Source organism: Bos indicus x Bos taurus, chromosome 18 (genome assembly GCF_003369695.1).
Source record: "Bos indicus x Bos taurus breed Angus x Brahman F1 hybrid chromosome 18, Bos_hybrid_MaternalHap_v2.0, whole genome shotgun sequence".
Classification (NCBI taxonomy): domain Eukaryota; kingdom Metazoa; phylum Chordata; class Mammalia; order Artiodactyla; family Bovidae; genus Bos; species Bos indicus x Bos taurus.
In genome coordinates, this window is record NC_040093.1 from 17613220 (window position 1) to 17640797 (window position 27578).

General features: G+C 51.8%; 1 protein-coding gene across 9 annotated transcripts in view; it reads right to left on the minus strand.

Annotated features, from left to right (window-relative positions):
- RYR1 (ryanodine receptor 1) overlaps window positions 1–27578 on the minus strand; it is a 128776-nt gene that overhangs the window by 94740 nt on the left and 6458 nt on the right. For all 9 annotated transcript variants that reach the window (XM_027515911.1, XM_027515916.1, XM_027515910.1 and 6 more), the window contains exons 3-27: window positions 27290–27394; window positions 26167–26241; window positions 26007–26085; window positions 25497–25609; window positions 25099–25192; window positions 23846–23939; window positions 23657–23731; window positions 23012–23168; window positions 22699–22863; window positions 20205–20326; window positions 19214–19409; window positions 14989–15124; window positions 14811–14906; window positions 14607–14725; window positions 13597–13730; window positions 12872–13113; window positions 12158–12350; window positions 11000–11216; window positions 8480–8584; window positions 8169–8272; window positions 7197–7280; window positions 5920–6227; window positions 4963–5165; window positions 3839–4013; window positions 3458–3666 (exon numbers count right to left, since the gene is read on the minus strand). In XM_027515911.1, coding sequence (XP_027371712.1) covers window positions 3458–3666; window positions 3839–4013; window positions 4963–5165; window positions 5920–6227; window positions 7197–7280; window positions 8169–8272; window positions 8480–8584; window positions 11000–11216; window positions 12158–12350; window positions 12872–13113; window positions 13597–13730; window positions 14607–14725; window positions 14811–14906; window positions 14989–15124; window positions 19214–19409; window positions 20205–20326; window positions 22699–22863; window positions 23012–23168; window positions 23657–23731; window positions 23846–23939; window positions 25099–25192; window positions 25497–25609; window positions 26007–26085; window positions 26167–26241; window positions 27290–27394 — 3600 coding nt within the window. The remainder of the gene's footprint in view (window positions 1–3457; window positions 3667–3838; window positions 4014–4962; window positions 5166–5919; window positions 6228–7196; window positions 7281–8168; window positions 8273–8479; window positions 8585–10999; window positions 11217–12157; window positions 12351–12871; window positions 13114–13596; window positions 13731–14606; window positions 14726–14810; window positions 14907–14988; window positions 15125–19213; window positions 19410–20204; window positions 20327–22698; window positions 22864–23011; window positions 23169–23656; window positions 23732–23845; window positions 23940–25098; window positions 25193–25496; window positions 25610–26006; window positions 26086–26166; window positions 26242–27289; window positions 27395–27578) is intronic.

Genomic DNA, 27578 nt, shown 5'->3' on the forward strand with positions numbered 1-27578 from the left:
TCTTGCCTGGAGAATCCCCTGGGCAGAGGAGCCTGGAGGGCTATAGTCCTTAGGGTCACAAAGAGTCAGACACGACTGTAGCGACTTAGCACGCATGTCTACTCTACCATCCTCTCCCACCCCAGGCACCTCTCTAGTCTTTGTGTCCCCATTCTCTCCACCTACAACTCACTGTCAAAAGGAATCTTCCCAAAACTCAGATCTAGACTGGATAGTCCCCTGTTTAAAACCCTTCTATTTAAGATTAAAAAAATAGAATAAAAGTCAGGGATGGGGGCATTCCCTGGTGGTCCAGTGGTTAGGACTTCGTGCTTTCACTACCAGGGCCCGGGTGTGATCCCTGGTTGGGGAACTAAGAGTCTGGAAGCTTTGAAGCTCAGCCAAAAAAGAAAGGAAAACACCCTTCTGTTTTTACCTAGCCTGAAATGCTTCCCCACAAATTATTTATTAATTACAAAGGGAAACACACTAACTTGATGGTGGTAACGATAAACATAGAGTCAGAGTTAATATAATCAGCTGTAAGCCATAGTGCCATGGTGGCCTCTCTGAGATCCTGCAGCAAGCAGAATACAACCTCATTGCTATGATGTTCCTGCCAAATATGTGTAACCTGAACCTAATCGTGAGGAGACATGCATGCATGCATGCTAAGTAGCTTCAATCTCGTCCAACTCTTTGTGACCCCATGCACTGGACTGTAGCCCGCCAGGCTCTTCTGTCCATGGGATTCTCCAGGCAAGAACACTGGAGTGGGTTGCCATGCCCTCCTCCAGGAGATCTTCCCAACCCAGGGATCAAAGCCAGGTCTCTATGTCTCCTTGCATTGGCAGGCAGGTTCTTTACCACCTGGGAAGCCCAAGGAGACATGCTGCTGCTAAGTCACTTCAGTCATGTCTGACTCTGTGTGACCCCATAGACAGTAGCCCACCAGGCTCCCCCGTCCCTGGGATTCTCCAGGCAAGAACACTGGAGAGGGTTGCCATTTCCTTCTCCAATGCATGAAAGGGAAGTCACTCAGTCATGTCTGACTCTTAGAGACCCCATGGACTACAGCCCACCAGGCTCCTCCATCCATGGGATTTTCCAGCCAAGAGTACTGGAGTGGGGTGCCATTGCCTTCTCCGAAGGAGACATGAGAACTACCCAAATCGAGGTATATTCTGCAAAATAACTGGTCTGTACCCTTCAAAAACACTAGTGTCATAAAAGACAATGAAAGACTCCAAAGCATTTTATATACATTAAAGAGACATAACAACTAACTGCGGAGAAGGCAATGGCACCCCACTCCAGTACTCTTGCTTGGAAAATCCCAAGGACAGAGGAGCCTGGAAGGCTGCAGTCCATAGGGTCGCTAGGAGTCGGACACGACTGAGCGACTTCACTTTCACTTTTCACTTTCATGCATTGGAGAAGGAAATGGCAACCCACTCCAGTGTTCTTGCCTGGAGAATCCCAGGGACGGGGGAGCCTGGTGGGCTGCTGTCTATGGGGTCACACAGAGTCGGACACGACTGAAGTGACTTAGCAGCAGCAGCAGCAGCAACTAACTGTAACGTGTAACCCTGGCTTGGATTTTGGACCAGAAAAATAAAAAGAGACACTATTACCACAATGAACATAGTTTGAATATGGACTGTAAATTAGGTAATAATATGTATCAATGTTAAATTTCCCGATTTTCATAACTGCAGCTCTGTAAGAGTATAGCTTGTTCCAAAGAAATGCATATTGAAATATTTAGGGATAAAGAGGCAAGATGTCTCCAACTTATCTAAGTAATTTAGAAAAGAGAGAGAGTGTATGAGCGGCAGATCGGGGCTATGCCTAGGAAGAGAAAACTGATGATCAGAAGGAAAGTCATATGCCCCAGGGCACAAAACAGGGAAAAGGCTAACTCAAGGCCTGTCTGACTGTAAAGTACCAGCCAAAGCTCAGCCATGTGGAATTCAAGTTCTTCCCAGGTTGAGAAAAGGACCATCACTTTGGTCTACATGGGGTTTTTATGGTCAGAATATGACGCGGAGTTTAACCTTGAGAAAGAAAGGCACTAGGGTCTAAAAATTAGGATACTCAGATTAATGAAGAGTTACTAAAAAATAAGTAACCCCCGGGACTTCCCTGGTGGTCCAGTGGTAAGGAACCCACCCTCCAATGCAGGGGACATGGATTCAATCCCTGGTCAGGGAATTAAGATTCCACATGCCACGAGGCAACTAAGCCCGAGTGCCACAACCAGAGAAGCTTATATGCCGCGACAAACACTGAGCACAGCCCCCCCCAAAAGTAACTGCCCCCAAAAAACCACCCTAGGTAACAATTAGTAAGGAAGGTCCCGAAATGTGCCCAGGGATTTATATTTCTTTAAGCCTTGTTGTTGGCTCAGCAGTAAAATAATCCTCCTGCAATGCAGGAGCCACAGGAGACATGGGTTCCATCCCTGGGTTGGGAAGATCCCCTGGAGGAGGGCATGGCAACCCACTCCAGTATTCTTGCCTGGAGAATCCCACAGACAGAGGAGCCTGGCGGGCTACAGTCCATAGGATCGAAAAGAGTTGGACACGACTGAAGCGACTTAAGCACACAAGCAGAAACCCTTGGTAGGATCAAATAGTTATAAGGGCTGAAAATTTCCAGTGAGGTCACTTAATCCAGCTTCTCTTTCCTCCCTTCCCCCATTTTGCAGGCAAGCTACCTGGAGCTCAGAAAGGTATGTTTTTTCCAAGGTTATACCTACCATTAAAATTACCTAAATTAAAAGACACTTGTTCCTTGGAAGAAAAGCTATGACCAACCTAGACAGCATACTGAAAAGCAGAGACATTTCTTTGCCAACAAAGGTCCACCTAGTCAAAGCTATGGTTTTTCCAGTAGTCATGTATGGATGTGAGAGTTGGACTATAAAGAAAGCTAAGCACCGAAGAATTGATGCTTTTGAACTGTGGTGCTGGAGAAGGCTCTCGAGAGCCCCTTGGACTGCAAGGAGATCCAACCAGTCAATCCCAAAGGAAATCAGTCCGAATATTCATTGGACTGATTTCAGCTGAAGCTGAAACTCCAATACTTTGGCCACCTGATGTGAAGAATTGACTCATTGAAAAAGACCCTGATACTGGGAAAGGTTGAAGGAAGGAGGAGAAAGGGACGACAGAGAATGAGATGGTTGGGTGGCATCACCAACTCGATGGACATGAGTTTGAGCAAGCTCCAGAAATTGGTGATGGACAGGGAAGCCTGGCGTGCTGCAGTCCATGGGGTCGCCAAGAGTTTGGCATGATACAGTGACTGAAATGATACCCTACAAGGCAGCCCGGGGAGTCCACCATCCTGACACTCACTTCTACGTTTGTGGTCTAACATTAACGGAAGACAAAGAGTAGCTTGGGGAAGAGAACTGTGGCGAGAATGAGGTGTGGAAGCAGATCTGAGGGTGTTGAGTGGGGTTGGTCCTCACCTCATAGTGCGGGTGCTCAGGAGGCACGGCCTCAAATTGCGGAAGGCCTTTGCTGAACCAGGTGGTGACCGGGCGCTGCATGTTGATGGCAAATGGCTCAAAACCTTCCTGGAGGCCACAGATGGCAAAGAACCGCAGGGAGCTCACGTCCTGGCCCAGGTTCAAGTGACCCACCTGGCCGGGTCCCAAGCTGCACACAGGCAGGAAGCCTGGTGGGAGGGGATAGATGGGCAGGGGTGAGCATAGGTGGGCGAGGCGGGGGCAGCCATGGGGAGGATGTGCGTGGAAAGAGGGGATGGAAGACCCGGGGGCTGGAGGGGGCGGTGTAGGGTCAGGTGAGATGGAAGAAAACCAGAGAGGGGCCCCGAGGCCGGCCCTCACCATCCCCAATCTCGATATCGCGGAAGGCTGTTTCTGAGCCGGAATCGGACATGAGGACCTCGCCATTGAGGGTGAAAATGATGGTGTTCTCTGTGAGGTCGATCATGCAGCCCACAACGTCTCCCGACTGCCAGGGACGCCCAAACGGTTCACTGCCCAGGTGCCAGCGCTGACCCTGTGAGGAGGTGAGGGGGAGACGTGGTGTGAGAGACATACAGAGAAATGGAGAGATACGGGAGCGAGGGGAGACATGTCAAGACACACACACAAGGCACCAGGCCCAGTGCATGGGGAACAGAGGAAGGGTCAGCCCCACAGCGTCCCCCTTGTGTCCCCACATTTGCATCCATGGTCCTTGGAAGGTAGGGGCTAGGCATTCGTGCTTTCCCTTCCCAGCCATCTCTCTATCTCATCCCTTTTGCCTGGGTTCTCTGTTGTTTTCATGACTGGGGCTGTACAGGCCACCCAGGTGGTCTTGGAGGGTTGGGAGAAGCAGAAAGTAGAGGAATGGAAAGGAGAAACTAACTATCAACGTCCCCCATATGTACGCATCTATACCCATATGCTCCAGAACAGATACATGAATAATGAGATGGATAGATGGATGGGGAGCAGGTGTATGGCTGGATGGAAGAATGAAATGAAAGCTGAGGGTCTACCTGGGATGACAGAGGGAAGAAAGAAAGTACAGACAGACACACAGGTCTGTGTAGGTGGCAGATAAATAGATGACGTCTGTATGCATTAGATTATTGGATAGATGAATGGATAAATGAAACATTGAATTATTAGATAGATGAGCGAATAAATGAAATCACAAATTGGTTAAAAAAAGGTGAATGGCTGAACTGACAACTACCCGAATATATGGAACCGTAGATGCCTAAGTGATTCTTTGGACAGACGAGAAGATGGATGGATGAAATGACAGATGGATGGTTGGATAGAGAGATGGATGTGGACGGATATATGCACAGACAGAGGGAGGGGGAGGATGGAGGGATGGATGGGAAGGTAGATTCAGGGATGGGCGGACAGAGTGAGACACAGAGAGGCAGGGCTGGATTACACGAGTGTGGGAAGGATCACAGAGCCTGGCAGAGCGGAGCCAGGGAGCTACCCACGCGGTGCCCGTTGAAGACATAGGACAGGTCATCCGCTCCCAGCTCCACGTCTGGGCGCAGCTCAGGCCGAGCCCAGCCCACTCGCATCTCGCCGGTGGTGACTGCCTCGAACTCGAAGTACCAGCGGCCACTCTGCACCACGTAGGATTTCTCTGCCCGGAAGATGCGCACCCGGTCCCAGCGAGACTGGCTCTCCACCTGACCTGAACATGGGGCCAGGCAGAGTAAGAGAGGCTGGGTTGGTGGGCGAGATCAGGAGAGGTAAGGGCCTTGGGGCGTTGAGGGGAAAGGCACAGCTTTTGGTGTTAGAGAAGAAGAACTGGGGACTCTCAGAGCAGTCACAGAGAAGTAGGAGGGACCTACTGAGACTTCTCCTCTGTCCCTCTAGCAGTCAAGAGTTTCAGAGAGGAACTAGCAATAGAGACATGGAGGGAGAAAGTTGGGTCGGTCACAGTCATGGTCTGTGGTGAAGGGTCAAGATTAAGGCTGATGTTAAGAATCAAGGGCTGAAAGCAGGATCGGGGAGAGGGAGTCAGAATCAGGGTCAGGAAGGGGGATGGAAATTGGAGTTGGTGGCAGGGGTTGAGGCTGGGGTCAGGGGTCAATAATAGGTCAGCAGTCAAGTTAGGAGTAGTACTTAGAGGCTTTCTGAGTGCTTGGTTGGGTGGCTCCCCGTTGTATACATAGTCCAGAGGTTAGGGGTCAGGGGTCAGAGCTGGGGGTCAGGAACTGGAGTCAGGGGTCAGGGTTCACTGGGTTCCTGGTCTATGTTGCAGCTGTAGCCCAGGCAGAGCTTGAGTCAAGGTCAGTGGTCAAGATCGGGTTCAGGCTCAGGGACAGAGTGAGTGTCATGGTTGGGGAAAGTGTCAGTGGTACAGATGTAGCCCACTGAGGGGCTGAGTTGGGTCAGAGATTGGAGTCCAGGGGCGGAGTCAGGGGCCTGCGGTCAGCACTCACTGGGCTCCTGGTCGGGCGGCTCGATGTTGTAGCCGTAGCCCAGCAGGGTGCGCACGGCCTGGCAGAGGCTGTCGCGGTTGCTGCGCTTGGTGGCCTCATCCAGCAGGCGGTAGGGCACGAGGCGAGGGTTCCGGCGGGCAGGGATGTCCTGCACGGCACTGTAGCTCCAGCCCTGGGCCACTCGGTCTCGGGCCCACACGTTGTGCCCGTTCTCCGCCAGCCGGTCCACCAGCGTGGTCTGCGCGGGCGTCAGTCTCACGTGGCTCAAGTCTAGCGGTGCCGGCTTGTACCCGTTGCTCATCATGTACCTGCGGGTGGTGGTGGGGAGCCAGTGGGACGAGACCCTCGCCTCCACTACTGGGCTCTGTGCCACGGGATCCTTGACTTCTGACCCTGGTCCTTAGGATCCCATGATCTTTGAAACTTTTGACCTTTGATCTCTGACAGCAGGGTTCTTTTTCAATATATTTGTTTATTTATTTGGCTGCATGGGGTAGCATGCAGGATCTTTAGTTGTGGTGGGCAAACTCTCAGGTGTGACATGTGGGATCTAGTTCCCTGACCAGGGGTCAAAGCCAGGCCCCCTGCACTGGGGGCATGAAGTCTTAGCCACTGGACCACCAGGGAACTCCCATCTGACATCAAGGTTCTCAAATAAGCTTACCTGACCTCAGACCCCAGGATCCTGTGACCTTAGCAAGGGCTTTGACTTCACTGACCTCTGGCCTCTGTGACCCCTTTCATCTTGATCTTGGGAGCCTCATCTCTGGTCCTGGGGTGCTCTGACCTCTCACCTCTGACTTGAAGGCTTCTTACCTCTGATTCCAGGACCCTATCATTTCAAACTGCTCACTCTGGAGTCCTTGACTTTTGAACCTTGGCATCTATCCCCAGGACCTGTGACCTCTCATCTATCATTTCAGGATCCCTTACTGACAACTCCAGCAATTTCTCACCTCTTTCCACTGACCCCGCACCTCTAACTCAGAGACACAACTTCTGCTCTCTCATTTTCCCGACTCCATGGAGACCCTGACCCTGAGTCTGACTCACTCCTACTCTCTCAGGAACTCCTAACTGTGTTCTCAACTCCCTAGGACGCTCACCACTAACTCTACAGCTCTGATCCCTGGTCCTAGACCTCCACCCCAACCCATGGCCCCTTTGTCTCTGACCTCAGCCTCACCACTCCAGCTCTCGATCACTCCAGCCCTCACTGTGGCATCCCCAGCCCCCTACTCTATTCCCCAGGTAGGGCCCAGGTCACCCACACTCACGTCTTGGGGAGTTTTGTCTTCTTCAGGTTGTCCTCCGCCTTCTCATCTGCCATGCCCACGTGGCAGCCCAGCGCCAGTAGAGTCCTGGGGCAGGGGGTGGGGGCAGGGGAGCAGGTCACCCCACATGGCCACCCTGTCCCTAGCCTCCCCTCCCCCAGCCCGGCTACCCTCCTCCCCAGGCCCCTGTCAACTCTGTCTCTGGGTCACCAGCTCTCTCCCTGTTTTCTGCTCTGGTTTTCTGACTATTTGTCCCATCTCTCTGCCTCTCTGACTCCTGTCTCTCCCTGTATCTCTGTCTCTGTATTTCTTTGATTATGTTCTTTTCCTCTCTGCTTCTTTCCTTGTCTCTTTCTCTTTCTTCCATTTACTGTGCATCTTTATTTAGCAAGGGGAACCATTTTAAATAATAGTATTTTTAAAAATTTTGTTTTCCAGTGTATACATTGCTAGTATATAGAAATGTTTGTCTTTAGGTTATCTATTCATTTATTATTTATTTTGGGCAGCCTTGGGCCTCCGTTGCTGCATAGGCTCTTCTCTAGTTGCAGTGAGTGGGGACTGCTCTCTCGTAGCAGTGCTCAGGCTTCTCATGGCGGTGGCTTCTCTTGTTGCAGAACACAGACCCCAGGGCACTCGGCCTTTAGTAGTTGCAGTGCTTGGGCTCAGTAGTTGTGGCACACAGCCTTATTTGCCCTGCAGCCTGTGGAATCCTCCTGGATCAGGGATTGAACCCGTGTCCACCTTGGCAGGCGATTCTTAACCACCGGAACACCAGGGAAGTCCTGAGCATCTCTCTTTATGCCTCTATCTCTTACTCACCCTCTGTCAGTTTCACAATCCCCATCTCCCACTCCCTGTGTTGCTCTTTTATCTATTTCTCTCTCTCTCAGTCTCTGTCTCACTGTCCCTGTTTCCCTGTGCCCTTCCGCCCAGCGGCCAGGCCCAGGGCCCTTTCCCCAGTCCCCTCCTCACTTGAGCGTCTCCCCCGACATCTGCAGGTTGTAATTCCTCTCGGGCTCCGGTAGGCTGTGAAAATCCACAAGGCAGGGGTGCAGTCTCTTATTGTCATCCCGAACCTGGAGAAACCCCAGAGTCACTCCTTGGCTCCTCTTCCCTCCCCAAGACTCCCAGACTGTGACCTCTGACCTCTTACCCCTCGTTCTGCCACTTGAAACCCAAGGAGCCCTCCCAAAGTCTCCTCCTCCAACCCCCGGTCCCTCCCCAATAGCAAGCGGTTCTCACTCCTCCATAGCCAGTCTAGCCTCTCTCCCCAGTCCACTCACCGGGCCATAGGTCCAGCCCTGCTCGATGCGAGTCAGTGCCCAGAGTTCATGGATGTTCTCGGCCAGCTTCTCCCGAATACGCTCCAGATGGGGAGGCAGGACAATCTGGGGGCAGGGGACATTCGTGAGGTCCCTGAGTTCCCTCCACCCCGTGCTATAAAGTCTTCCCAAGAACACGCACCAGCTCTCGACAGTTCACCAGGGAGCTCTTTTGACCTTTCCTGCCATCCAAGCCCTGCTCCCCATCACCTTATCCTGCCTCCAGAATGGATGCTCAGAACTTGACATCCTCAGAATCAAGGAATTATCTGGGGATGAGTCTGTCTCCCCCTGTGGACTGGGAGCTCCATGAGGGCAGGGCTGGGGCTGCGTTTGTCTCCAGCATTTCCCCAGCCCTCCCCAGCCCAGAGGAGATGCTCTGGAGATGTTTTCTGAATGAACGGATGGGTCTCTTTCCTTCTCTGTACAATGAACACTGGAACAATGTTAACTCATAACATTGGGTTGGCCAGAAAGTTCGTTCTAATTTTTCCATAGAATCATATGAAAAAACGCGAACAGACTTCTTAGCCAACACAATACTTTATATGGGTTCAGTGAAATCATCTACATAAGTTACTAAATGTTATATACAGTAGCCCCTCGTACAATGCAGGCTTAAACTGCGTGGATTTTTTTCAGTAAATATAGTAGCTGTATTTTCATTTTGTGTGTGTGTGTGTATGTGCTCAGTCATGTCTGAATCTTTGCAACCCCATGCACTGTAGCCTGCCAGGCTCCTCTGTCCATGGAATTTTCCAGGCAAGAATACTGGAGTGGGTTGCCGTTTCCTACTCCAGGGGATCTTCCTAACCCAGGGATTGAACCTGTGCCTTGAGTCTCCTGCATTGGCAGGAGGATTCTTTATCACTGCATCATCTGGGAAGCCCCATGTTTTCATTTTACAGATCTCTAATTAACTCAAGGTAGGAAAAAGTTTGTGTTTGATTGAGATCACAATATGTGGAATCAAAAGAAGGGTTTGAGTCATTCTATCCAAACTGTTTCAGCTTCCTGCTCTTCATGTGCTATTTACGAATTCTTTTGACCTAAGACAGAAATAGTAGTACTGGGGCTTTCAGCTTGCTGGGGTTGGGCCCCTAAACCCCCTGCATGGTCCAAGGATCAACTGTAGTTTGTATAAATACCTGGCACATAGTTGGACCAGGTTGGGTTGTGAGGGGAGGAGTGGGGAGGGGATGTCCAGGAGACCAAGTGGACGGCTCTTGAGGCTGACCGGTGGGGGACAGGAAGGGAGACATCCAAGCTACAGGGGGATGGCAGGTTGATTTGCAATAACATTACTACTACCCATAATGATGGGGCTTCCCTGGCTCAGTTGGTAAAGAATCACCTGTAATGCAGGAGACCCCGGTTCAATTCCTGGGTCGGGAAGATCTGCTGGAGAAGGGATAGGCTACCCACTCCAGTATTCTTGGGCTTCCCTTGTGGCTCAGCCGGTAAAGAATTTGTCTGCAATGTGGGAGACCTGGCTTGGGAAGATCCCCTGGAAAAGGGAAAGGCTACCCACTCCATACTGGCCTGGAGAACTCCATGGACTGTATGGTGCATGGGGTCACAAAGAGTTGGACACAACTGAGTGACTTTCACTCACTCACTTTACCCATAATGACAATAACTCAATTGAGGACTTAACACTTTCTTAGGACTGTGCTAAGCACTTCACATATATTAATTCATCTAAACTTCACTACCATGCCACAGATACGTTCGCTCATTCTCCCCTTTTCCTCACAGGTGAGGGGACCAAGGCACAGAGAAGTGAAGTCGCATGCCCACAGAGACATGCTGAAAGTCAGACCCTCGTGATCAGGCTCTTAAACATGACTTACATCCCCTTCTAGAGGAACACACTTGGAGAGAAGGGTGGGGAGCTCAGGTTGGGATAAGAGGAATGGGGGGAGGCCTGGAATAGAAAACTTGCTCCACAAATTGTGGTGGATATGATCACAGGCTTTGGGATCAGACTGCCTGGGTGCAAATCAGCTGTGTGACTTGCACGACCTGCTTGACCTCTCTGGGCCTCACTTTCCCCAACTGTATATTGGGGCAATAATAGTCCTTTCTTTTATTACATATTTATTTTTACTAATTTATTTGGCTGCACCAGGTCTTAGTTGCAGCATGCAGGATCTTCTGTCTTCATCACGGCATGCGGGATCTTTAGTTGTGGCATGTGGGATCTAGTTCCCTGACCAGGGATTGAACCCAGAGCCCCTGTGTTGGGAGCGCAGAGCCTTAGCCACCAGGGAAGTCCAAATAATAGTCCTTTCTTTAGGGGGCTATCGTGAGGACCCCCTGAAACTCAGATTCTGCCTGGAGAGATTCCTTTGCCTCCCTCCTGCCTCAGTTTCCCCATCTGTCAAACAACAAGGTCCCCAGCTTCCAGCTCAGCTGCCCACCCCACTGACTCCTAAGGGGGTCTGCCACTCCAGGAAACCCTTACAGAGCAGGCAGTACCTGGACAGTGTCCACAGGGCAGGGCACAAAGTCGGTGTGTGAGAGGCAGCGACTGGGGCCCACCAGGTGGGGCCCCCGAGGCCCTTCCCGCCGGTACTCCTTGATGGGTTCCAGATGGAGTCGCTCTCGTGGGAGCACAGCCTCGTGGCAAGGGGCGTACCCAGGAGGAGGGAGGAACTTGAATTCTCCATGGCGGCCACCAAGGAGGAACCGCACTCTAGATGGGAGAGCGGGGTCACTAGTGAGGACAGTTTACCTAGCAGAGTCTGTACTCAGGGAGGGGAAGGGAGCAATCCTGGAATTGGTGGGAGGTGCTGGGTTGACTTGAGGTCAGTGGACAGTCATAGGGTCATGGAAGTGATTTTAGGAATCAGGAAAGTCTAAGGTCAAAGAAACTGTCAGAAGGCAATAGGAATTGTTAGAAAGTCAAAAAAAGTAAAGTGGGGGCCAGGTCACTAAGGAGTTAATCCATGGTCACAGGAAGGTCCTTTGGAGGAGGTCCTGGGTCAATAGAGCATTTAGAGATACCAGAAGGTTTGGGGGAGACCAAGAAGGTGGTCATCCAGAAGTCATTGAGACTTTCAAGGTGTAACCTTGAGAAACTGTAATTACCACTGAAATGGTGAGAAGTCACACACAGAGTTTGGGGTCATTGGGAAAACACTGGGCTACTGAGAAGTCTTTGAAATAACTGTGGTCATTGAAGGGTAGCTGAGAGATTATGGAGCTCTTAAGAGTACCACTGGGAGAAGCTGGGGTCATTGAGGAGTTGTTAAGAGCATGGCGTCATTGGGAGAGTCCAAGATCATTGGGAGGCTTTGTGGTCACTGGAAGATCATCATTCAGATTTTGAAATCATTTGGAGGTTATTGGAATGGCATAGAATAATTGGGAGGATCAGAGGTTCATTTGGGAGGTCACTGGAAGAAACTTATTAATCATTAGAAGGTCATTGTGAAATTTGGGGACACAGAGATTGGGGAGAAGCGGAGGTCATTGAGAGTGTCACAGTGACCCTCACACAGGGGTCTGGCCTGTCGGTCCTGAGGATAGGCCGCTGGGTCCTGGCCCCATAGCAGGCCACGGCATGCCTGCAGAAGCTGTCTTAGGACAGGCCCTGGTCTGGAGACTGGCAAGGGGGCAGGGATGAGTCCTTACTTGACACCAGCCGAGAAGCTGACAACAGGGAAGAAGAGCCCATCAAGATTGAAGGCCTCGAAGACCCCCTGCACGGGACAGCCATTGATGCGGAAAGAGATGGACGGCACACTGAGGTCCAGGCAGCAGCTGACCACGTCCTCGGGGGCCAGGAGGTGCTGCCCAGGGTAAGTGACCAGGCGTGGCACGTGTCCTGCACCCAGATCACCGGGAAGAAGTCAGAAGTCAGAGGTCCAGCAGAACCAGTGGGCTCAGGAGACAAGGGTAGATATTAGAGGGTCCAATGGGGTTTTAGGATCTCCAAGGTCAAGTGCTCTTAGAGATTAGGGGCAGAGGTCAAGTTTCCCCTGAGGTTAGGTTCTTGAGAGGTGTAGGAGTCAGAGATTAAAGCTGTCCTAGAGTTAGGATTCTGGAATCTTTGGGGTCAGAAGTCAAAGATCAGAGGTCATAATAATCGGGGCAGTTTTCTAGGATCTCTCAGGTCAGAGATCAGACCTCCTCTGGGATCAGAGTTCTGGGGCTTATGAAGAAACAGGTGAGGGCCAAGATTCTCGAAGCTCTAGGGTTAGGGTCTTGGGAAATGAGGAGTAAAGGGGTCAAAATTAGCCTGTTTGGGGGGTCAAGATCCCAAGAACCCCAAGGTGTTCAGTGAGACCCTTAGAAACCCTGGGGTCAATGGTCAGGGTTGAGGATCCCCTAGAAGGGTCCAGGTACCTGTCCAGAGGTGCAGCCCGTCAAAGCCGTAGGAATAGAGGTCATCGCCGACCCCGTTGCCGCCCCAGCCCTCGCCGCCCCCGGGGTAGGGGCTGTAGCCCTCAGTGAGGGCCCAGCCCACCCTCAGGTGGGTGGCCTGAGCCGTCAGGAACGGAACCACCTCGTCCACCATCACCTCAAAGTACCATTTGAGGTACTGCGTGGTGCCCTCTGCTCGGCCCACAAAGATGTTGGGGCGGATGCTACAGGAGAGACAGAACAGGAGAGGAGGGTGAAGGAGAGATGGAGAGGAGACCCAGGCTGCTGGGGGCGGGAAGGGAAGGGAGAAAGACCAAGAGATCCACACCCAAGAAAAACAGAAAAGCAGAGACATGGAGACAGAGAGTAACAGACAGAGAGAGACACACACACAGAGAAAGCAGAGAGAGACAGAAGCATCAAAGGACAGAGAAGAGAGAGGTGGACGAGAGCCCAGGAAAAAGAGGTGGAGGAGAAATAGAGACAGAGGAAGACAGAAAGAGCAACACAGAAAGAGAGGAAGAGACAGGCAGAAACAGAGCAGGGAGAGAGGACAAGAGGTGTGAGAAGCCAGGGATGACCTGGGAACGGCTGTGGGGACCGGTGTCAAGTCCCAGGGTGGGAGGTGGAGGAAGGCCCACCCACCCGGGAGTTAGGGAGGGGCTTGAGAGGTTCTGAGTCCTGGAGTCAGGAGTCAGGGGCCAGACCTGGTGACATAGTTGATGAGGTTTGTCTGTAGCAGAAGCTCGCGGCCAGGGAGCAAGTTCTCAGTGATGAGATCTTGGTTGGAGCGCACGGCCACGCCATTGCACACACACAGGGAACATAGCACATCCAGCACCTGGAGGTCAAGGTCAGAGGTCAGGGTGTGAGGGCACCAGAGAAGTGGGGGAGGTGGGTCTATGGGAGACCCAGGATGGGATACCAGAAGGATGATGCACCAGGATGGGAGATAGAGATTTGGACTGAGACGAGGTGATGTAAGTGGGAGGTCAGGAATCACTGAGCGAGATTGGGGTCAAAAGGAAAGGTCAGGCGAGAAGCGAGGGGCCATTTGAATTAGGATAAGACATCAGGAATGTAAGGAAGGGGAGACAGCAGTAACAGCTGAGAGGTCAGGGGAAGAGTGAAAGGATCAGTCAGGGAAAGAGCACAGGGATCAAGATGAGGCTTTCAGATTAGTGGAGTGTCTTCAGGGCCCAGGTGGATAACGTAAACATGTGAGGTGGTGGTGGCAGTTTAGTCGTTTAGGCACTCAGTCGTTTTAGACTCTTGTGACCCCGTGGATTGTAGCCTGCCAGGCTCCTCTATCCATGGAATTTCCCAGGCAGCAATCCTGAAGTGGGTTGCCATTTCCTCCTCCAGGGGATCTTCCCAACCCGGGGATCAAACCCGTATCTCCTGCATTGCAGTCGAGTATCTGAGGTGGTTAGAAATAATTCTATGGGAACCAGTAGCACTTGTGGCAAACTGGAGGGTATCTGTGCAGCTCCCACTGAAGACTACAAAATTAGAAACTGAATAAACTGCTTCAAAGATCTAATGAAGCATCTGATGTCGCGCAGAGCTCATTTAAGAACCATGAGTTGAAGACTCGGTATTGAGATGGAAGCTTGTAGCAGGAGAGTCCAGGTAAGGGACAAATTGGGGAAGGGGGGGCAATTTGAGGGCCATAGGGAAAGGTCAGGGTTCAGAATTCAGGGGATGAGGGGCCAACCTTGTGGTTCCTCCCATGCTTGTCCAGGAGGGAGATGATGGACTTGATGTGGTTCTCTTGGATGATGTTCAGGACTTCCGGACTCTCAATCAGGACACAGTACAGCACCTCCAGGATCCCTGCACAGGGACCAGCATGAGAGCTGACACGGATGCAGCCCTCCCCTCCCCCAAGTCCCCATCCCCTCCCCGTGAGTTCTCCTACCTGAGGAGGCCTCTAGCCGATCCAGCTTGCTGACCAGCCAATCCAAGTTGTTGGAGAAGAGGGCACAGTTGGCACGATTGCCACGGATCAGAGAGGCTGAAGGTGGAAAGAGGGGTCAGATCCCATAGGACTGGGAACCCGGGGTGCTCAAGGGGGAGTCCAGACTGGGGCCCCTTACCCAGGATTTCATAGAGCAGGTTCACAATCTCTTTCCAGGACTCTGCTGCCTCCTCCCCTGCAAATTCAGCGAAGTGGGCAGCAGTGGTGTAGACATTTAGGCGGTCAATGCAATTCAGGACCAAGGAGAGCATCCCCTGGAATAGAGAAAATAGGGGGTCATCACAGGAACCCCAGGCCCTCCCTTCCTTACCTTTCTTGAATTTGCTAATTCATAATCCTTCAGTAGCTAGTGACTTCTTGTTCTCAGATCTAAACTAGAGTCACAGGGACTTCTCTGGTGGTTCAGTGGTTAAGACTCCACACTTCCACTGAGAGGGCATGGGTTCAATCCCTGGTCAGGGAACTAAGATGCTGTAAAGTACAGCCAAATAAATAAATAAATACACGTGTGCTGTGCTTAGTCGCTCAATTGTGTCTGACTCTTTGTGACCCCATGAACTGTAGCCCGCTAAGCTCCTCTGTCCATGGGGATTCTCCAGGCAAGAATACTGGAGTGGATTGCCATGCCCTCCTCCAGGAGATCTTCCCAACCCAGGAATCGAACCAGAGTCTCCTGCATTGCAGGGGGATTCATTACCAGCTGAGCTATCAGGGAAGCCCAAATAAATACATAAATAATGTTAAATCAGAGCCACCGGCTCCGTGTCCACCTTCACTCCTATTTCCCTCTTCTCCTCCTCGGCTGCCCAGACCTGACTCTGTCCTGCTCTGCCTCTGTCCCCAGCATAACACATTCCTATTAACATCAGGACTGTATCTGTGCTTCTCCTTCCAGCATTTTCTTTCCTCCTTTCCACTTCCAAGCACCCTACTCCTGGTCCCATTTGGCTCAGCTCACTCTCCATACTAACCATCAGAGAGATGTTTGCCTTCTCTCTCTCCTTTTGTCTTCTTTCATTTTGAATTATAACAGATATACAGAAAAGCACATAAAAATGCACAATCAATTCTTGATTTTCACAGTAGCTAAGTTCTGTATAGTCGACGTGAGCACTGAATTAGTGAATCCTGAGAATCATGGCTCAAAGAGGAAACTCAGGGAGCATCTCTGAGTCTCTGAGCACAACATTTCCAACAATCAATACACACTCTTGTTTTATGTGTGTTTCTGTTTAAAGACACCAATTTAATAGATGCTGTTGATTCATTAACATTAAAATCACAACCAATGACACTGTAATTCATGTATTTTCTCAGAAAGGTACATCACAGCTGTCTTGCACTTGGAAACACTAGATAGCACTTTGCCACTGTGCTGAGGGGTCATTTTAATCAACAAAATTAACAAAAAAGCACAAAAATATGAAGTGTGGCTCTCAATATACCAATATGAAAAGGACGCTTGTTTACAGGTGAGAGTTGAAATAAAAAGGCAGACTGTCACCTTATTCAACCTCAACTAGAAACATGGCATCAGCTGACTTAAACTTTTTCCTCTCTGTACACGTCCACAAATGACCACAAATACACTACAAGTATTGATTTGGTGGCGGGGAGGGTTACGAATAAATTTGAGCAAGTAGGCATGTTTGCAAAGACAGTATCTGCAAATAATAAAGATTAAGTGACTATGGTTTAACAAACAAATATAAAGAACACTTGTGTAACCTTGAAAGAGAGCATTGCCAGCCACCTAGAAGTCACCTCTATGCCCCTCCTGATTATACAACTCTCTCAGCCAGGGATTACTGTCATCCTAACTTGTATGGAAATTCTTTCCTTGCCTCTCTATGCTTACTACCTATGTGCACATTGGTAAACAGTCTAGTGGCATTTTGCCTCTTTTTGAACTTGACATATACAGTAAGTATCCTTTTGTACATGGATTCTTTTGCTCAATACTAGATTTTAAGATTAAGAGCACTGTGGGACTTCCCTGGTAGTCTAGTGGCTAAGATTCTGTGCTCCTGGTACTGGGGACCCGGGCTCAATTCCTGGTCAGGGAACTAGATCCCACATGCTGCAACTAAGAGTTCAGATGCCAAAACTATAGATCCCGCATGGCACAACTAAAAAGACCCAGCTCAGCCAATTAAAAAAATAAATATTTTGTTTAAAAAAGATGAAGAGCATTGTCTCACGCAGTTGTCATTTGTTCATTTCATTGCTGAGAGGCATCCATAGCCATCGTATGGAGAAGCCACATTTGTGGATACATTCCAGCAGTAACAGACAATAAGGCTGCTATGACAACCATTGTATCTACATCCTGGGCTCATGGTAAGAGATGCAGCGCCTCGTGGTAGAGAACACAACCAGCTGGAGTCACACAGAGTGGCTCTGCCCCTAGCCAGTTGTGACTTTCAAAGACCTAACTCTTCTGTGACTCCCAAAGCAAAAGTCCTCGCCATGGCCTGGCCCTGTCACCTCTCCCGGCTCATCCCCTCCCACTCTTCCTCTAGCTCACCCAGCTTCAGTCAATTCAGCCTCCTGGTTATTCTGGAAACTCTCAAGCACACTCCCACTTCACGGCCCCTGTACTTGTTCTATCTCCCTTCCCTCAGGTGTAGGTGTAACTGCCTATCTTCATTCAGGTCATCCTCCCCGACCATTCTGTTTTATTTATTTTTAATATCTATGTCTTTGGCCAGGTCTTAGTTGCAGGAATGGGATCTTAAGTTGTGGCAAATGGGATCTAGTTCCCTGACCAGGGATCAAACCTGCATCCCCTGCATTGGGAGTACCACTGGACTGCCAGGGAAGTCCCTGACCATTCTACCTTAAATTGCCACAACCCCAGCACTCTCTCGGAGAAGGTAATGGCACCCCACTCCAGTACTCTTGCATGGAAAATCCCATGGATGGAGGAGCCTGGTAGGCTGCAGTCCATGGGGTTGCTAAAAGTCGGACATGACTGAGCGACTTCACTTTCACTTTTCACTTTCATGCATTGGAGAAGGAAATGGCAACCCACTCCAGTGTTCTTGCCTGGAGAATCCCAGGGACGGGGGAGCCTGGTGGGCTGCCATCTACGGGATCGCACAGAGTCGGACACAACTGAAGCAACTTAGCAGCAGCAGCAGCAGCAGCAGCAGCACTCTCTACTATTGCCCTGCTTTGTTTTTCTCCTTAGCGTTTATTATCATCATCTAATATACCCTATAATCCTTCTATTTTATTGATCATTTATCCTCTCCCCCATGTCAGCTCCACAAGGACATGGATTTTTCTGTTTTGTTGACAACTATAATCCCTCTGGTATATCTGTTCAATAAGTGGTTGTTATTTAATCTCTCTGCGACTCAGTGACCCATTGTAATTCCCATTGCAATATGGGAATTACAATCCCCCATGGGGTTATGGGGAGGATATCAGGTATACAAAACCCATAACATACAGTAAGGGCTAAATTCGCTAATAATAACCATAGTCAATATAGCATCTTCTATGTGCTGGTACTGTTCCAAACACTTTGTGTATACTAATCCCACGCCATAAATTTTGTTATTGTTAGTATTATCATTTCTAAGTCTGCCGCCCCCATCAGAATGGGAGCCCCTGAAGAGGAAGGGGGCCCAAGCTGTTAGACCCTAAATGAAAATGCTCCCCAATCACCGTGTGGAAATATCTGACCCTGGGCCTCTGTCCAGCCCCAGCCTCTCACCTCTCTCGGCCCCTCCCACTCAGACCTCTCGCCGAGTGGAGACCACCAAGCCTCGTAAAACACAAACTCCCAGCCTCTGACTCAAGCTGAAGTCCCTCCTTACACCACCCACCTGAAACCCGAAAACCTCTCTGGCCCTGACCCTCACCATGCCCCGCTCAGGTTCTGTCTTCCCATCCCGCAGGCTCCGCCCCTACAGACACCGCCCCCTGAGGCCAGCAGCTCAGCCTCTGACTTCTCACGCCTTGCCTCCCTCCACAGGCTTGTCTTGGCTCAGAGCTTAGCCTCACCGCGCCGCGTCCTCCCACGAAAGGAAACAAGTCCTGCCCGGGGCCTCCAGGCTCCGGTCCCAAGTTGCTTTCACAGGCCCTGCCCCTGCTCTGCCAACACGCCCCGCCCCTCACCAAAACCACGCCCACCGCTCAGTCAGGACACTCAAGACTCCGCCCCCTCGCGTGTCCCTGATGACCCGCTCCCCAGCTCTGTTCACACAGGACAGGTCCTTCCTCCTGCCTCGCTCCACTCAGACCACCGCTTCTCCAGGCCCGGCAGGCTCCGCCCCCCTCACAGGCCCCGCCCCCGCGCCCACAGACCATGCCCTCCTGGGCTGTGGCCTCACCTCCTCCTGGAAGAGGCTCTGGCGGTTGCGCAGGCTGCGCAGCTTGCTCTGCTTCTCTTCGTGCTGTAGCTCCTCGGAGGGCGGCTCAAAGTAGCCGATGAGGTCCTGCAGGCTCAAGATGACGCCCTCGAGAGGCAGCGCTGTGCCCGCCGGGGACCCCGAGCCCCTCGGCTTTCCGCTGAAGCTGTCCAGGCCCCTGCGGGGACCGCGCACTAGTCAGCAAGGGACCCGCAACACTGTGCAAGTCCCGCCCCCTCCCACCCCGAGTCCCCGCAGGACTCCCACAGATACACCTGTTTAACAGAGCGGGAGACGGAGGCGCAGGGATAGAGGGGCATCGGCCTGAGTTCACACAGTCGCCAAGGGCAAAGCGTCTGTGTAGGACACGTCATGCAAGCATAGGTCACGGCTAAGGGATGTCTAGGGTCGAGGGTCTGGGTGTCAGGGGTGTGAAACTAGGTAATGATCAGGGATGTGATGTCAAAGTCATGACTGGTAGAGACAGATTAGGGGTCAAGTGTATAGCTGTGGTTAGTCGCTCAGTCGTGTCTGACTCTGCCACCCCATGGACTGTCCACCAGGTTCCTCTGTCCATGGAGTTCTCCAGGCAAGAATACTGGAGTGGGTTGCCATTTCCTTCTCCAGGGGATCTTCCCCACCCAGGGATCAAATCCAGGTCTCCCGCATTGCAGGTGGATTCTTTACCATCTGAGCCACCAGGGAAGCCCAAGAATACTAGAGTAGGTAGCCTATCCCTTTTCCAGGGGATCTTCCCAACGCAGGAATTGAACCGGGGTCTCCTTCATTGCAGGCAGATTCTTTACCAGCTGAGCTACCAAGGAAGCCCCAAGTGTATAGAGGTCAGGAGTTTATCTATGTTGGGCATGTGAATGTCAGAGATAGAGATGTAATGGTCAGGTGCAAAAACTCCAGAAGCACGGGGGTCAAGGTGTGGCCTGGCCCCCCAGGGCAGGGCAGGCTGGTGGCTCACTTGATGAAGTGGTTGTAGAGGCCGGCAGTACTGTAGATCATGCGGGCAGCCTGAGACTCCTCGTGCTGACAGCGGGTCAGTGACAGTGCGTCGTCCATGTGGCCTTCCTGGTGCAGAATGGCCTGGCAGTGGTGGAACAGAGAAGTCAGGAAGGGGACCCAGTCCCTAAGGGCCATGCTCCCCAGACCTCCACCCACTCTCTAGCCCCCTGACTGCCCCCATCTTTCACCAGATCTCTGCCAGTCCCCCACCATCCCTCTCCATCTGTCTCTGTGTCTTTCATCCTCAATCCCTCTCTCTTTTTTCCCCTCTAGCTTTCTCCTCTTTCTCCATCCTTCTGTCTCTGTCCTCTGCTTGTGTCTCTCTACCTTTATCTCTCTCTCTCATGTCTATCCCACACTGTCTCTTTCTCCCTCCCTCCCTCTCTGTCTCTATCTCTCTCTCTGTGCCTCTTTCTCTTTTTAATTTTATTTATTTATTAGTTTTGGCTGTGTTAGGTCTTCACTGTGGTGTGTGGGCTTCTCGTTGTGGTGGCTTCTCTTGTTGTGGAGCACAAAGTCAAGGAGTGCAGGCTTCAGTAGTTGTGGTGCCTGGATTTTGTTGCCCCAAGGCACATGGGATCTTCCCAGACCAGGGATCCAACCCATGTCCCCTGCATCTGCAGGTGGATTCCTAATCACTGGACCACCAGGTAAGTCCAAGCATCTGTCTTCTTTCTCTCTTTCGGTCCCTCTTTGATTTTCACTCTCTCCCTCTCTGTCTCTATCTTGTCCAGGCCAGACCCTCTCCATTTGTATCTCCTATTTATTTAACATCCCCCCCCCATCAGAAAGCCCTAGTGCACCCCAAACCTAACATGTCCCAGACAGAATGCCTGCACACCTTTCTGGAAGGTGAGCCCATCATGGCAGCTGGCTTTCCCCTGAGCTGACCTCCCAGTCCAGGACCCCACCCAGTCCAGCAACTTTAAATATCATCCACTTGCCTACAACTCCCACATTCTCTTCTCTGGTCCAGGCCTGTCTCTAAATCCTCTGCTCTTGTATCCAACTTCAGTCCTCACTTTTTTTTACAAACAGGTGCCACTCTAGTCTTCCCACTTATTCCGTTAGCAAGTCTATTGCATGTCTCTATTCTTGGCACTGGGGCCTGTTCTCCTGAACTGACACTTGGCTGTCCCTGACTCGCTTAATGGCACTTCCCTCCTTCCAGCTGCTCAGGACAAAAAGGGCAAAAATAATGGCCTCATCCTTAATCCCTATCCCTTTGACCCTGATATCCAATCTGTCAGAAAATCCAGTTGGCTCTGCCCTCAAAATACAACCAGGCTCTTCTGCCTTTCCTCATTCCACAGAAACCCCTGTGTTGTCCACTGTTATCCCCCACCTGCCCCCTCCCACCCCATCTCCCTCCTCCAGCTCTGCTCACTCCCATAGTCTGTTCCCACAAGCAGCTCAGGAACCCTGTGACCCTTAATCAGGTCACCCCCAGGCCTGCTCAAAACTCTCTTGTGGCTCCATCTCATACATGGTAAAAGTCAAGATTCCCCACCCCCCACACCTCCATCACCACAGCCCACAAGGCCCTACACAATCTGTTCCCATCCCCTCTCTGCCCTCATCTCTATAATCCACCCCTTGCTCACTCTCCTCCAGCCAAACTAGATCTCCTTTCTGTGACTGCAACAGACCAACTTCATTCCCAACCTCAGGGCCTTTGCACATGCTGTTCCCTCTATCAAAAGTATTAATAGCTTTCCTACTGTTCGGTTGTAAAACTATGTACTTCATTAGAGACAGTTTAGCCAGTGTCTGAGCATGGGGAAGGCAGGGAACAGGTCAATCTAGCTTGCCTATTTTTCCACATATACATCCAGAACAACTGGGCTACTCAATACTTGGTTGAATATTATTCTCAGTTTGTTACTGTCCATCTTTTTCTTTCCATCTCTGTCTTTTCTTATTTCTGTCTATCTTTCTCTATTTTTATGTCTTCATGTCTGTCTATATTTCTCTCTCTCTTCATATATATATATATTCTTTTTTAACTGGACATTTACATTGATAAATATACCCAAATCTTTGTACAATTATCCAATTGATTCCCTTACGATAAATGTCTAACATCAGAATTACTTATGCCAAAGGACATATCTTTTTAGCTTTTAGTATAATTTGACAAAATCCTCCAAAATGTTTCACTTTATTTTCATTCTTTTTTAATTTATTTTTAATTGGAGGATAATTGCTTTACAGTGCTGCATTGATTTCTGCCATACAACAATGAAAATCAGCCATAAGCATACATATTTCCCCTCCCTCTTGAACTTCCCTCCCACTAAATATATAAAATTTCTTTTTTCCTGTGTCTCTCAATCTCAGTTTCTCTCTCAGCCTTTCTTTCTCTCAATCCCATGCTCAAACCCTGAAGGTCCAAGCATGACCACCCCCAGTCCCCTTCCTGCAGCCCATCCCTCCCCATTCCAGGCACCCACCTTTTTCTTGAGCACACCAAGTCGCAGGGCCTTGGGGTCCGGGGCAGCATAGGTGAGCCACAAGCCTGAGGCCACGTGCTGCACAAAGCACAGTGACTCCCCATACTTGATTTCCGGGGGGCCCATGCCCTCCACGTCCCGCTTGGGAGCCGTATCCAGTTTCTCCTACAGGGGCAAGGGTCAGAGGTCAGCCTCCTCTGCCTGTGAGTTTAATGGGGAACCCCCGCCTCCGACAAGAGATTGCAAAGTGTGAGGTGGGGCTGGAGTGGAATTTAGAGCTCCAGGTGAGCGCGGGCATCCTGATTGCACCAACCTTGGAGACACGGAAGCAGAAGGAGGTGGCCTTGGTGTGGGCCTTGCTGGCGTCAACCACCATGAGGCCCTGGTCCTCAACGAGCGCCAGGTACCGCCCAGTGGTGACATGCCGGATGCGGAGCGGCTGGCCCCAGCGCAGGTGGCTCCCGCTCCAACTGCAAAGGGTAAGGACGAGGTGGGGGTCAGAGGGCCCCCCAGTTCTTCCAGTGGACACCACAGTCTTTGTTGAAACCTTCTCAAGCCCTCTACCCTGTTCCAGGGGGCCCCAAGCCTTCCTCCAAGCCCTCAGATCTTTCTTAGGACCCCCAGGTCTCCCTCAGGAACCCCAAACTTCTCTCAAGCCCTCATCGCCTCCTCAGAGCTTCCCCAGATAATTCTGGTGCACCCAAGTTTCCCAGATCTGTCATTTTCTCCCCTCCACTTCCCACAGTTTCAGTCAGGACCCCCGATCTCTCCCTCAGGAACCCTCACCACCCCCAAGACCCCTAAGGACCTTCATTACTCCCTTAGGGACCCCAGATTTTCCCTCAGAACCCTCCAGTCTCTTCCTCAGCTCTTCCTCCAAAACCCTCTTCTCCTCCCAGGCCCCCCAGGAACCCCTCACACCCCCCCTGCAGCCTGCCTCCCCCAACCCGACCTGTACCTGATTCTCAGTGGTTCCAGTCTCCAGAGGGAGCGGGCGTGGGTACACACAGATCCCCCCTCATAGTAGACAAGTCTGCGTACATGGAAGATAGCAAGGTCAAGGGTTCAGGGTCCAGTCCCCCAGCCAAACTCTGCCACCCCACCTCCAGCCCCAAGACCCCAGACCCTCTTGTCCCCAAGCCCAGACCTGCGCTGGTCATCACTGTCAGCAGGGGAAATGGTCAGACATTCATCCATGTGTCCATGAAAGAGGCGGAGGACATGGCCACCGGTCACATAGCCTGGACGAGAAGCAAGGGCAGGTGGTCACGGGGAGCTGGAGCCCCCAAAAGGTCTGGAACCAAAACTGGGGGCCTTCCTTCTGCCCTGTGGGAAGCTGGGGGCCGGGTTTGGGGGTCTGCAATCTGAGACCCCCCTTCATCTGAGTTTGAAGGTACAAAGTGGTAGTCTGAGATTTGGGCTCAGTTTGAGGCCTGAGCTGGGGGCATGAGATTTGGGGTCTGAGGTGGGGGATATAATTTTGGCAGTCTGGGTGTGTGGGGCTGAGGTTGGCAGGTTTGCAGGTCTGGGGTTTAAAGGTCTGAGTTTGGATTTTTGACGTTGGGTCAGAAAACGTCCTCAGAGATTTGGGTCTAATATTCCCTGACACTGGGGTCTGAGTTCCAGGGCTTGCTTTGGGGCCTGGGTTTAGAAGTACAATGGCTGGATCTGAAGTTGGGATCTGAATTTTGAGTGTTACTTTGGAGGTCTGAGGCTAGTATCTGAGGTTTGAGGTCTGAGGTTTGAAAGTTTTAACTTTTGGGTGTGAGTCTGGGGAGATACGAGCTTTGTAGTTACAAGTTGGTGGATTTGAGGGTCTGAGATTAAGGCCTGAATTTTGTTATCTGTGACTTGAGTCTCAGCTTGGGTCTGGCTTAAGGCCCTGAGGTTTGATGTGTGAGATTTGGGGTCAAAGTTTTAGGGCCAGTTTATTCAGGGTCTTAGCATGGCAGTCTGAACTAGGAGATGGTATTGGAGATTTAAGGTTAAAGTTGGAGGTTTGAGGTTGATTGGCTGAGTTTGAGTCTGAATTAGGGGTCTTAGATTGGAGATCTGAGTTTGAATTTGGGGGGCTGGTTTTGGGGGTTGAGGGATAAGCTTGTGCTTGCCTTTAGAGGCTTTGAGTCTAAGAGATAAGCTCCAAATTTAATGTTTAAAGCTTTGGATCTGAGTTTAGGGGTCTGACCTCTAGGACTTGAGTTTGGCATCTAAGCTTTGCAGTCTGAATTTAGAATCTGACAATCAGTTTGGAGATTTGAGCTCTAGAGTCTCAGACTTGGGGTCAGTTGGAGATCTAAGTGAGGGTTATAATTGGGAGATCTAGAGATGGGGTCTGAGGAGTGAGGTTGGAGGTCTGATTTGGGGGTATCTGCTTAGGGTCTAGAAGCCTGGGGTCCTCACCCTCTTCACAGCCAGAGCAGATGGGGTTCATGTTCCACAGTGTCTGCATGAAAGAGGCGTCAACCTGGAGCTCCCCACTGGCTGTTGACAGGTGCTGGAGGCCACCAGGATGTAGGGGTCAGAGATGATAGGGTGTGAACAATAGTTCCAGAGTCAGTCAGAAACCAAAGTGGAAGCCAAGAAATGGGCAGACAGAAAATTAGAGGTCACAGATCAGGAAACGGGGATCAAGTCAGGAAATGGGGCATCAGAAACCAGAAACTGGATGGAAACCGGAAACTGGGAGTCAGGACACTGGGCCAGAGACCAAGCAAACCCATGATGAGGAGATGGGGTGGATCCCATGACCCCCAGCCCCGGGGCACAGTAGGTGCTGTGGTGGGGGAGGGACTGCTCACCAGGTAGCGCTCGGAGGAGACACTGACAAGAATGAGGTCATCGCCAACTCGGACCTTCTCTCCTTCTGACCTTTGCTTGGAGGCTGGGTGCGTCGTCCACCAACAGGCCTCTCCTATGGGCGGGGGTGGGAAAGGCTCTCTGAATGTGTGTGCGTGTGTGCTCAGTCACTCAGTCATGTCCGACTCTTTGCGATCCCCTGGACTGTAGCCCACCAGGCTCCTCTGTCCATGGAATTTTCCAGGTAACAGTGCTCTTCCTCAAGGTATTCCCAGACACGAAGCCTTCCAAACCCTCCTCCCCAAATTCTCCTATTACTTCTGCCTCAGTTTCCCATTCCCACCCTCAGACTCTCTGCCTAGAGTTCCCCCACGTCTACCCAAGTCTCTCTGTCCAGAATATGTCTATCCACACCCCAAGACTCTCAGTTCCAAAGGTCTGGGGTGCAGACCTGCACCCCAACTCGTTGCCTGCGGTGTCCCCATCACACCCCCTGCCTCCAGCCCCTATACCTATTGCATCCTCCTGAAGTCCTACGTCAAAGGCCAGCTTGTCAGTCATGGAGCGAGAGGTGGTGAGGCAGCTCAGGTACTAGGGTTGGAGCAGGGAGTCAGCCTCCTGGCGGGCATTGCCCCCTCACCCCCTGCCCCGCCCCCTCCTGGATGCACTCACCATGCCGCTGTGCGCGTGCCGGAGCAGGATGGCATGGCCATACAGGAGTGTCCTGTGTCCCCCACCCTGGGACGACTGTGGGGGCACAGAGGGCACAGAGTGAGAACAGGGCCCCCCGAAACATCTGGCCTACCAGGGGGGAATATGCTCCCCAGAAAACACCATTCTCAGGCCTGGATTCGAAGAAAACTCAGCTTAGACCAGAAACAGATTTTCTGCCTCAGCTTCCCTGCTTCCCCAGGGAAGCAGCATCTGGTCTCTGAGAAGCCTGTGGATGGGGTGTTTTATATTCCCCAAAGCCCACTCTGTCCTCCTCGCCTCCTTCAACTTGTTAGCCAGGCCCCAAAGTCACCCAGGGAGCTGAACCCCTCTTCCAGAGGTTCAGATTCCTAGGGTCACTCAGGGAAGCCCCGTATCTCATGTTCCACGGACCTTGGCCCCTCTGCTGTCACCGTCATAACACGTCTGTGCACCGGTACTGTCCTGCCAGTTGTTACATTGCAGCATCGTCCATAGAGACCTGCCCTGTGCTTCCACCACCCCCTCACCCCTGGGCACAAGGAGACTCAGCCCCTCTTGGAGGGGTGGGTACACCCAGGTGCTTGAAGGCATCATGCCCCTATCACATGCCCATCACATGCCCATGCTCTGAGGGGGCCATGTGATGGGGCCACGTGATCACATGGCGGACCCACTCCTGGACCAGAGGGGACCCACACTTGGGGCGGCAGGAGGTGATGAGGGGAGAGGTCCCATGCGGAGAAGAGCTGGGAGCGGGGTTGGAGGAAAGGAAAAGAGGAGGAAGGAACAGGTGGGGGAACAGGGGGCTCAAAAGCCTCCACCCCTTCCTTCCTGCCTGCCTGGCCTTTTCTGGGCTCCACAGACCTTGACAACTGGGGTGGGGGAGACCCCCAACCCCTGTGTGCAGGATGTGAGCCCAAGAGGCAGGCCTGGGGTCAGGAGAGGTGGCAAGAACAGATGACACCCAAGGCCAGACCTACCCACTTATCCAAATTGAGGGCCTGCGGGGGGCAGGGCAGAGAGAGGAAGAAGAGAGGACGGTAAATGACCCCCAGGTCTTCCCATCTGTCCCCACCACCCATCCCGCCTGGGGGAGCCTCACCTCCACGCCGGCCTCCACGGTGTTGGCCAGCATCTCCTGTAGGGCTCGGACAGACAGGGACTGCTCCAGGACAAAGCAACAGATGGCCAGATCGGGGGGCACATTCTGGGGGGCGGGGCGGGTAGGGAGAGGTGAACGGGGCCCTGAAAGCTCCAAAGTGCTGGTGCACCCCCTGCCCCTAATCGAAATACCTACACTCCTTAGAGACCCAGACCTGACCCCAACCCTCCAAGAAGCCCTGCCCTCTGCCGTCCACTTCAGACACCCCACATCCGCGCCAACATCCCGG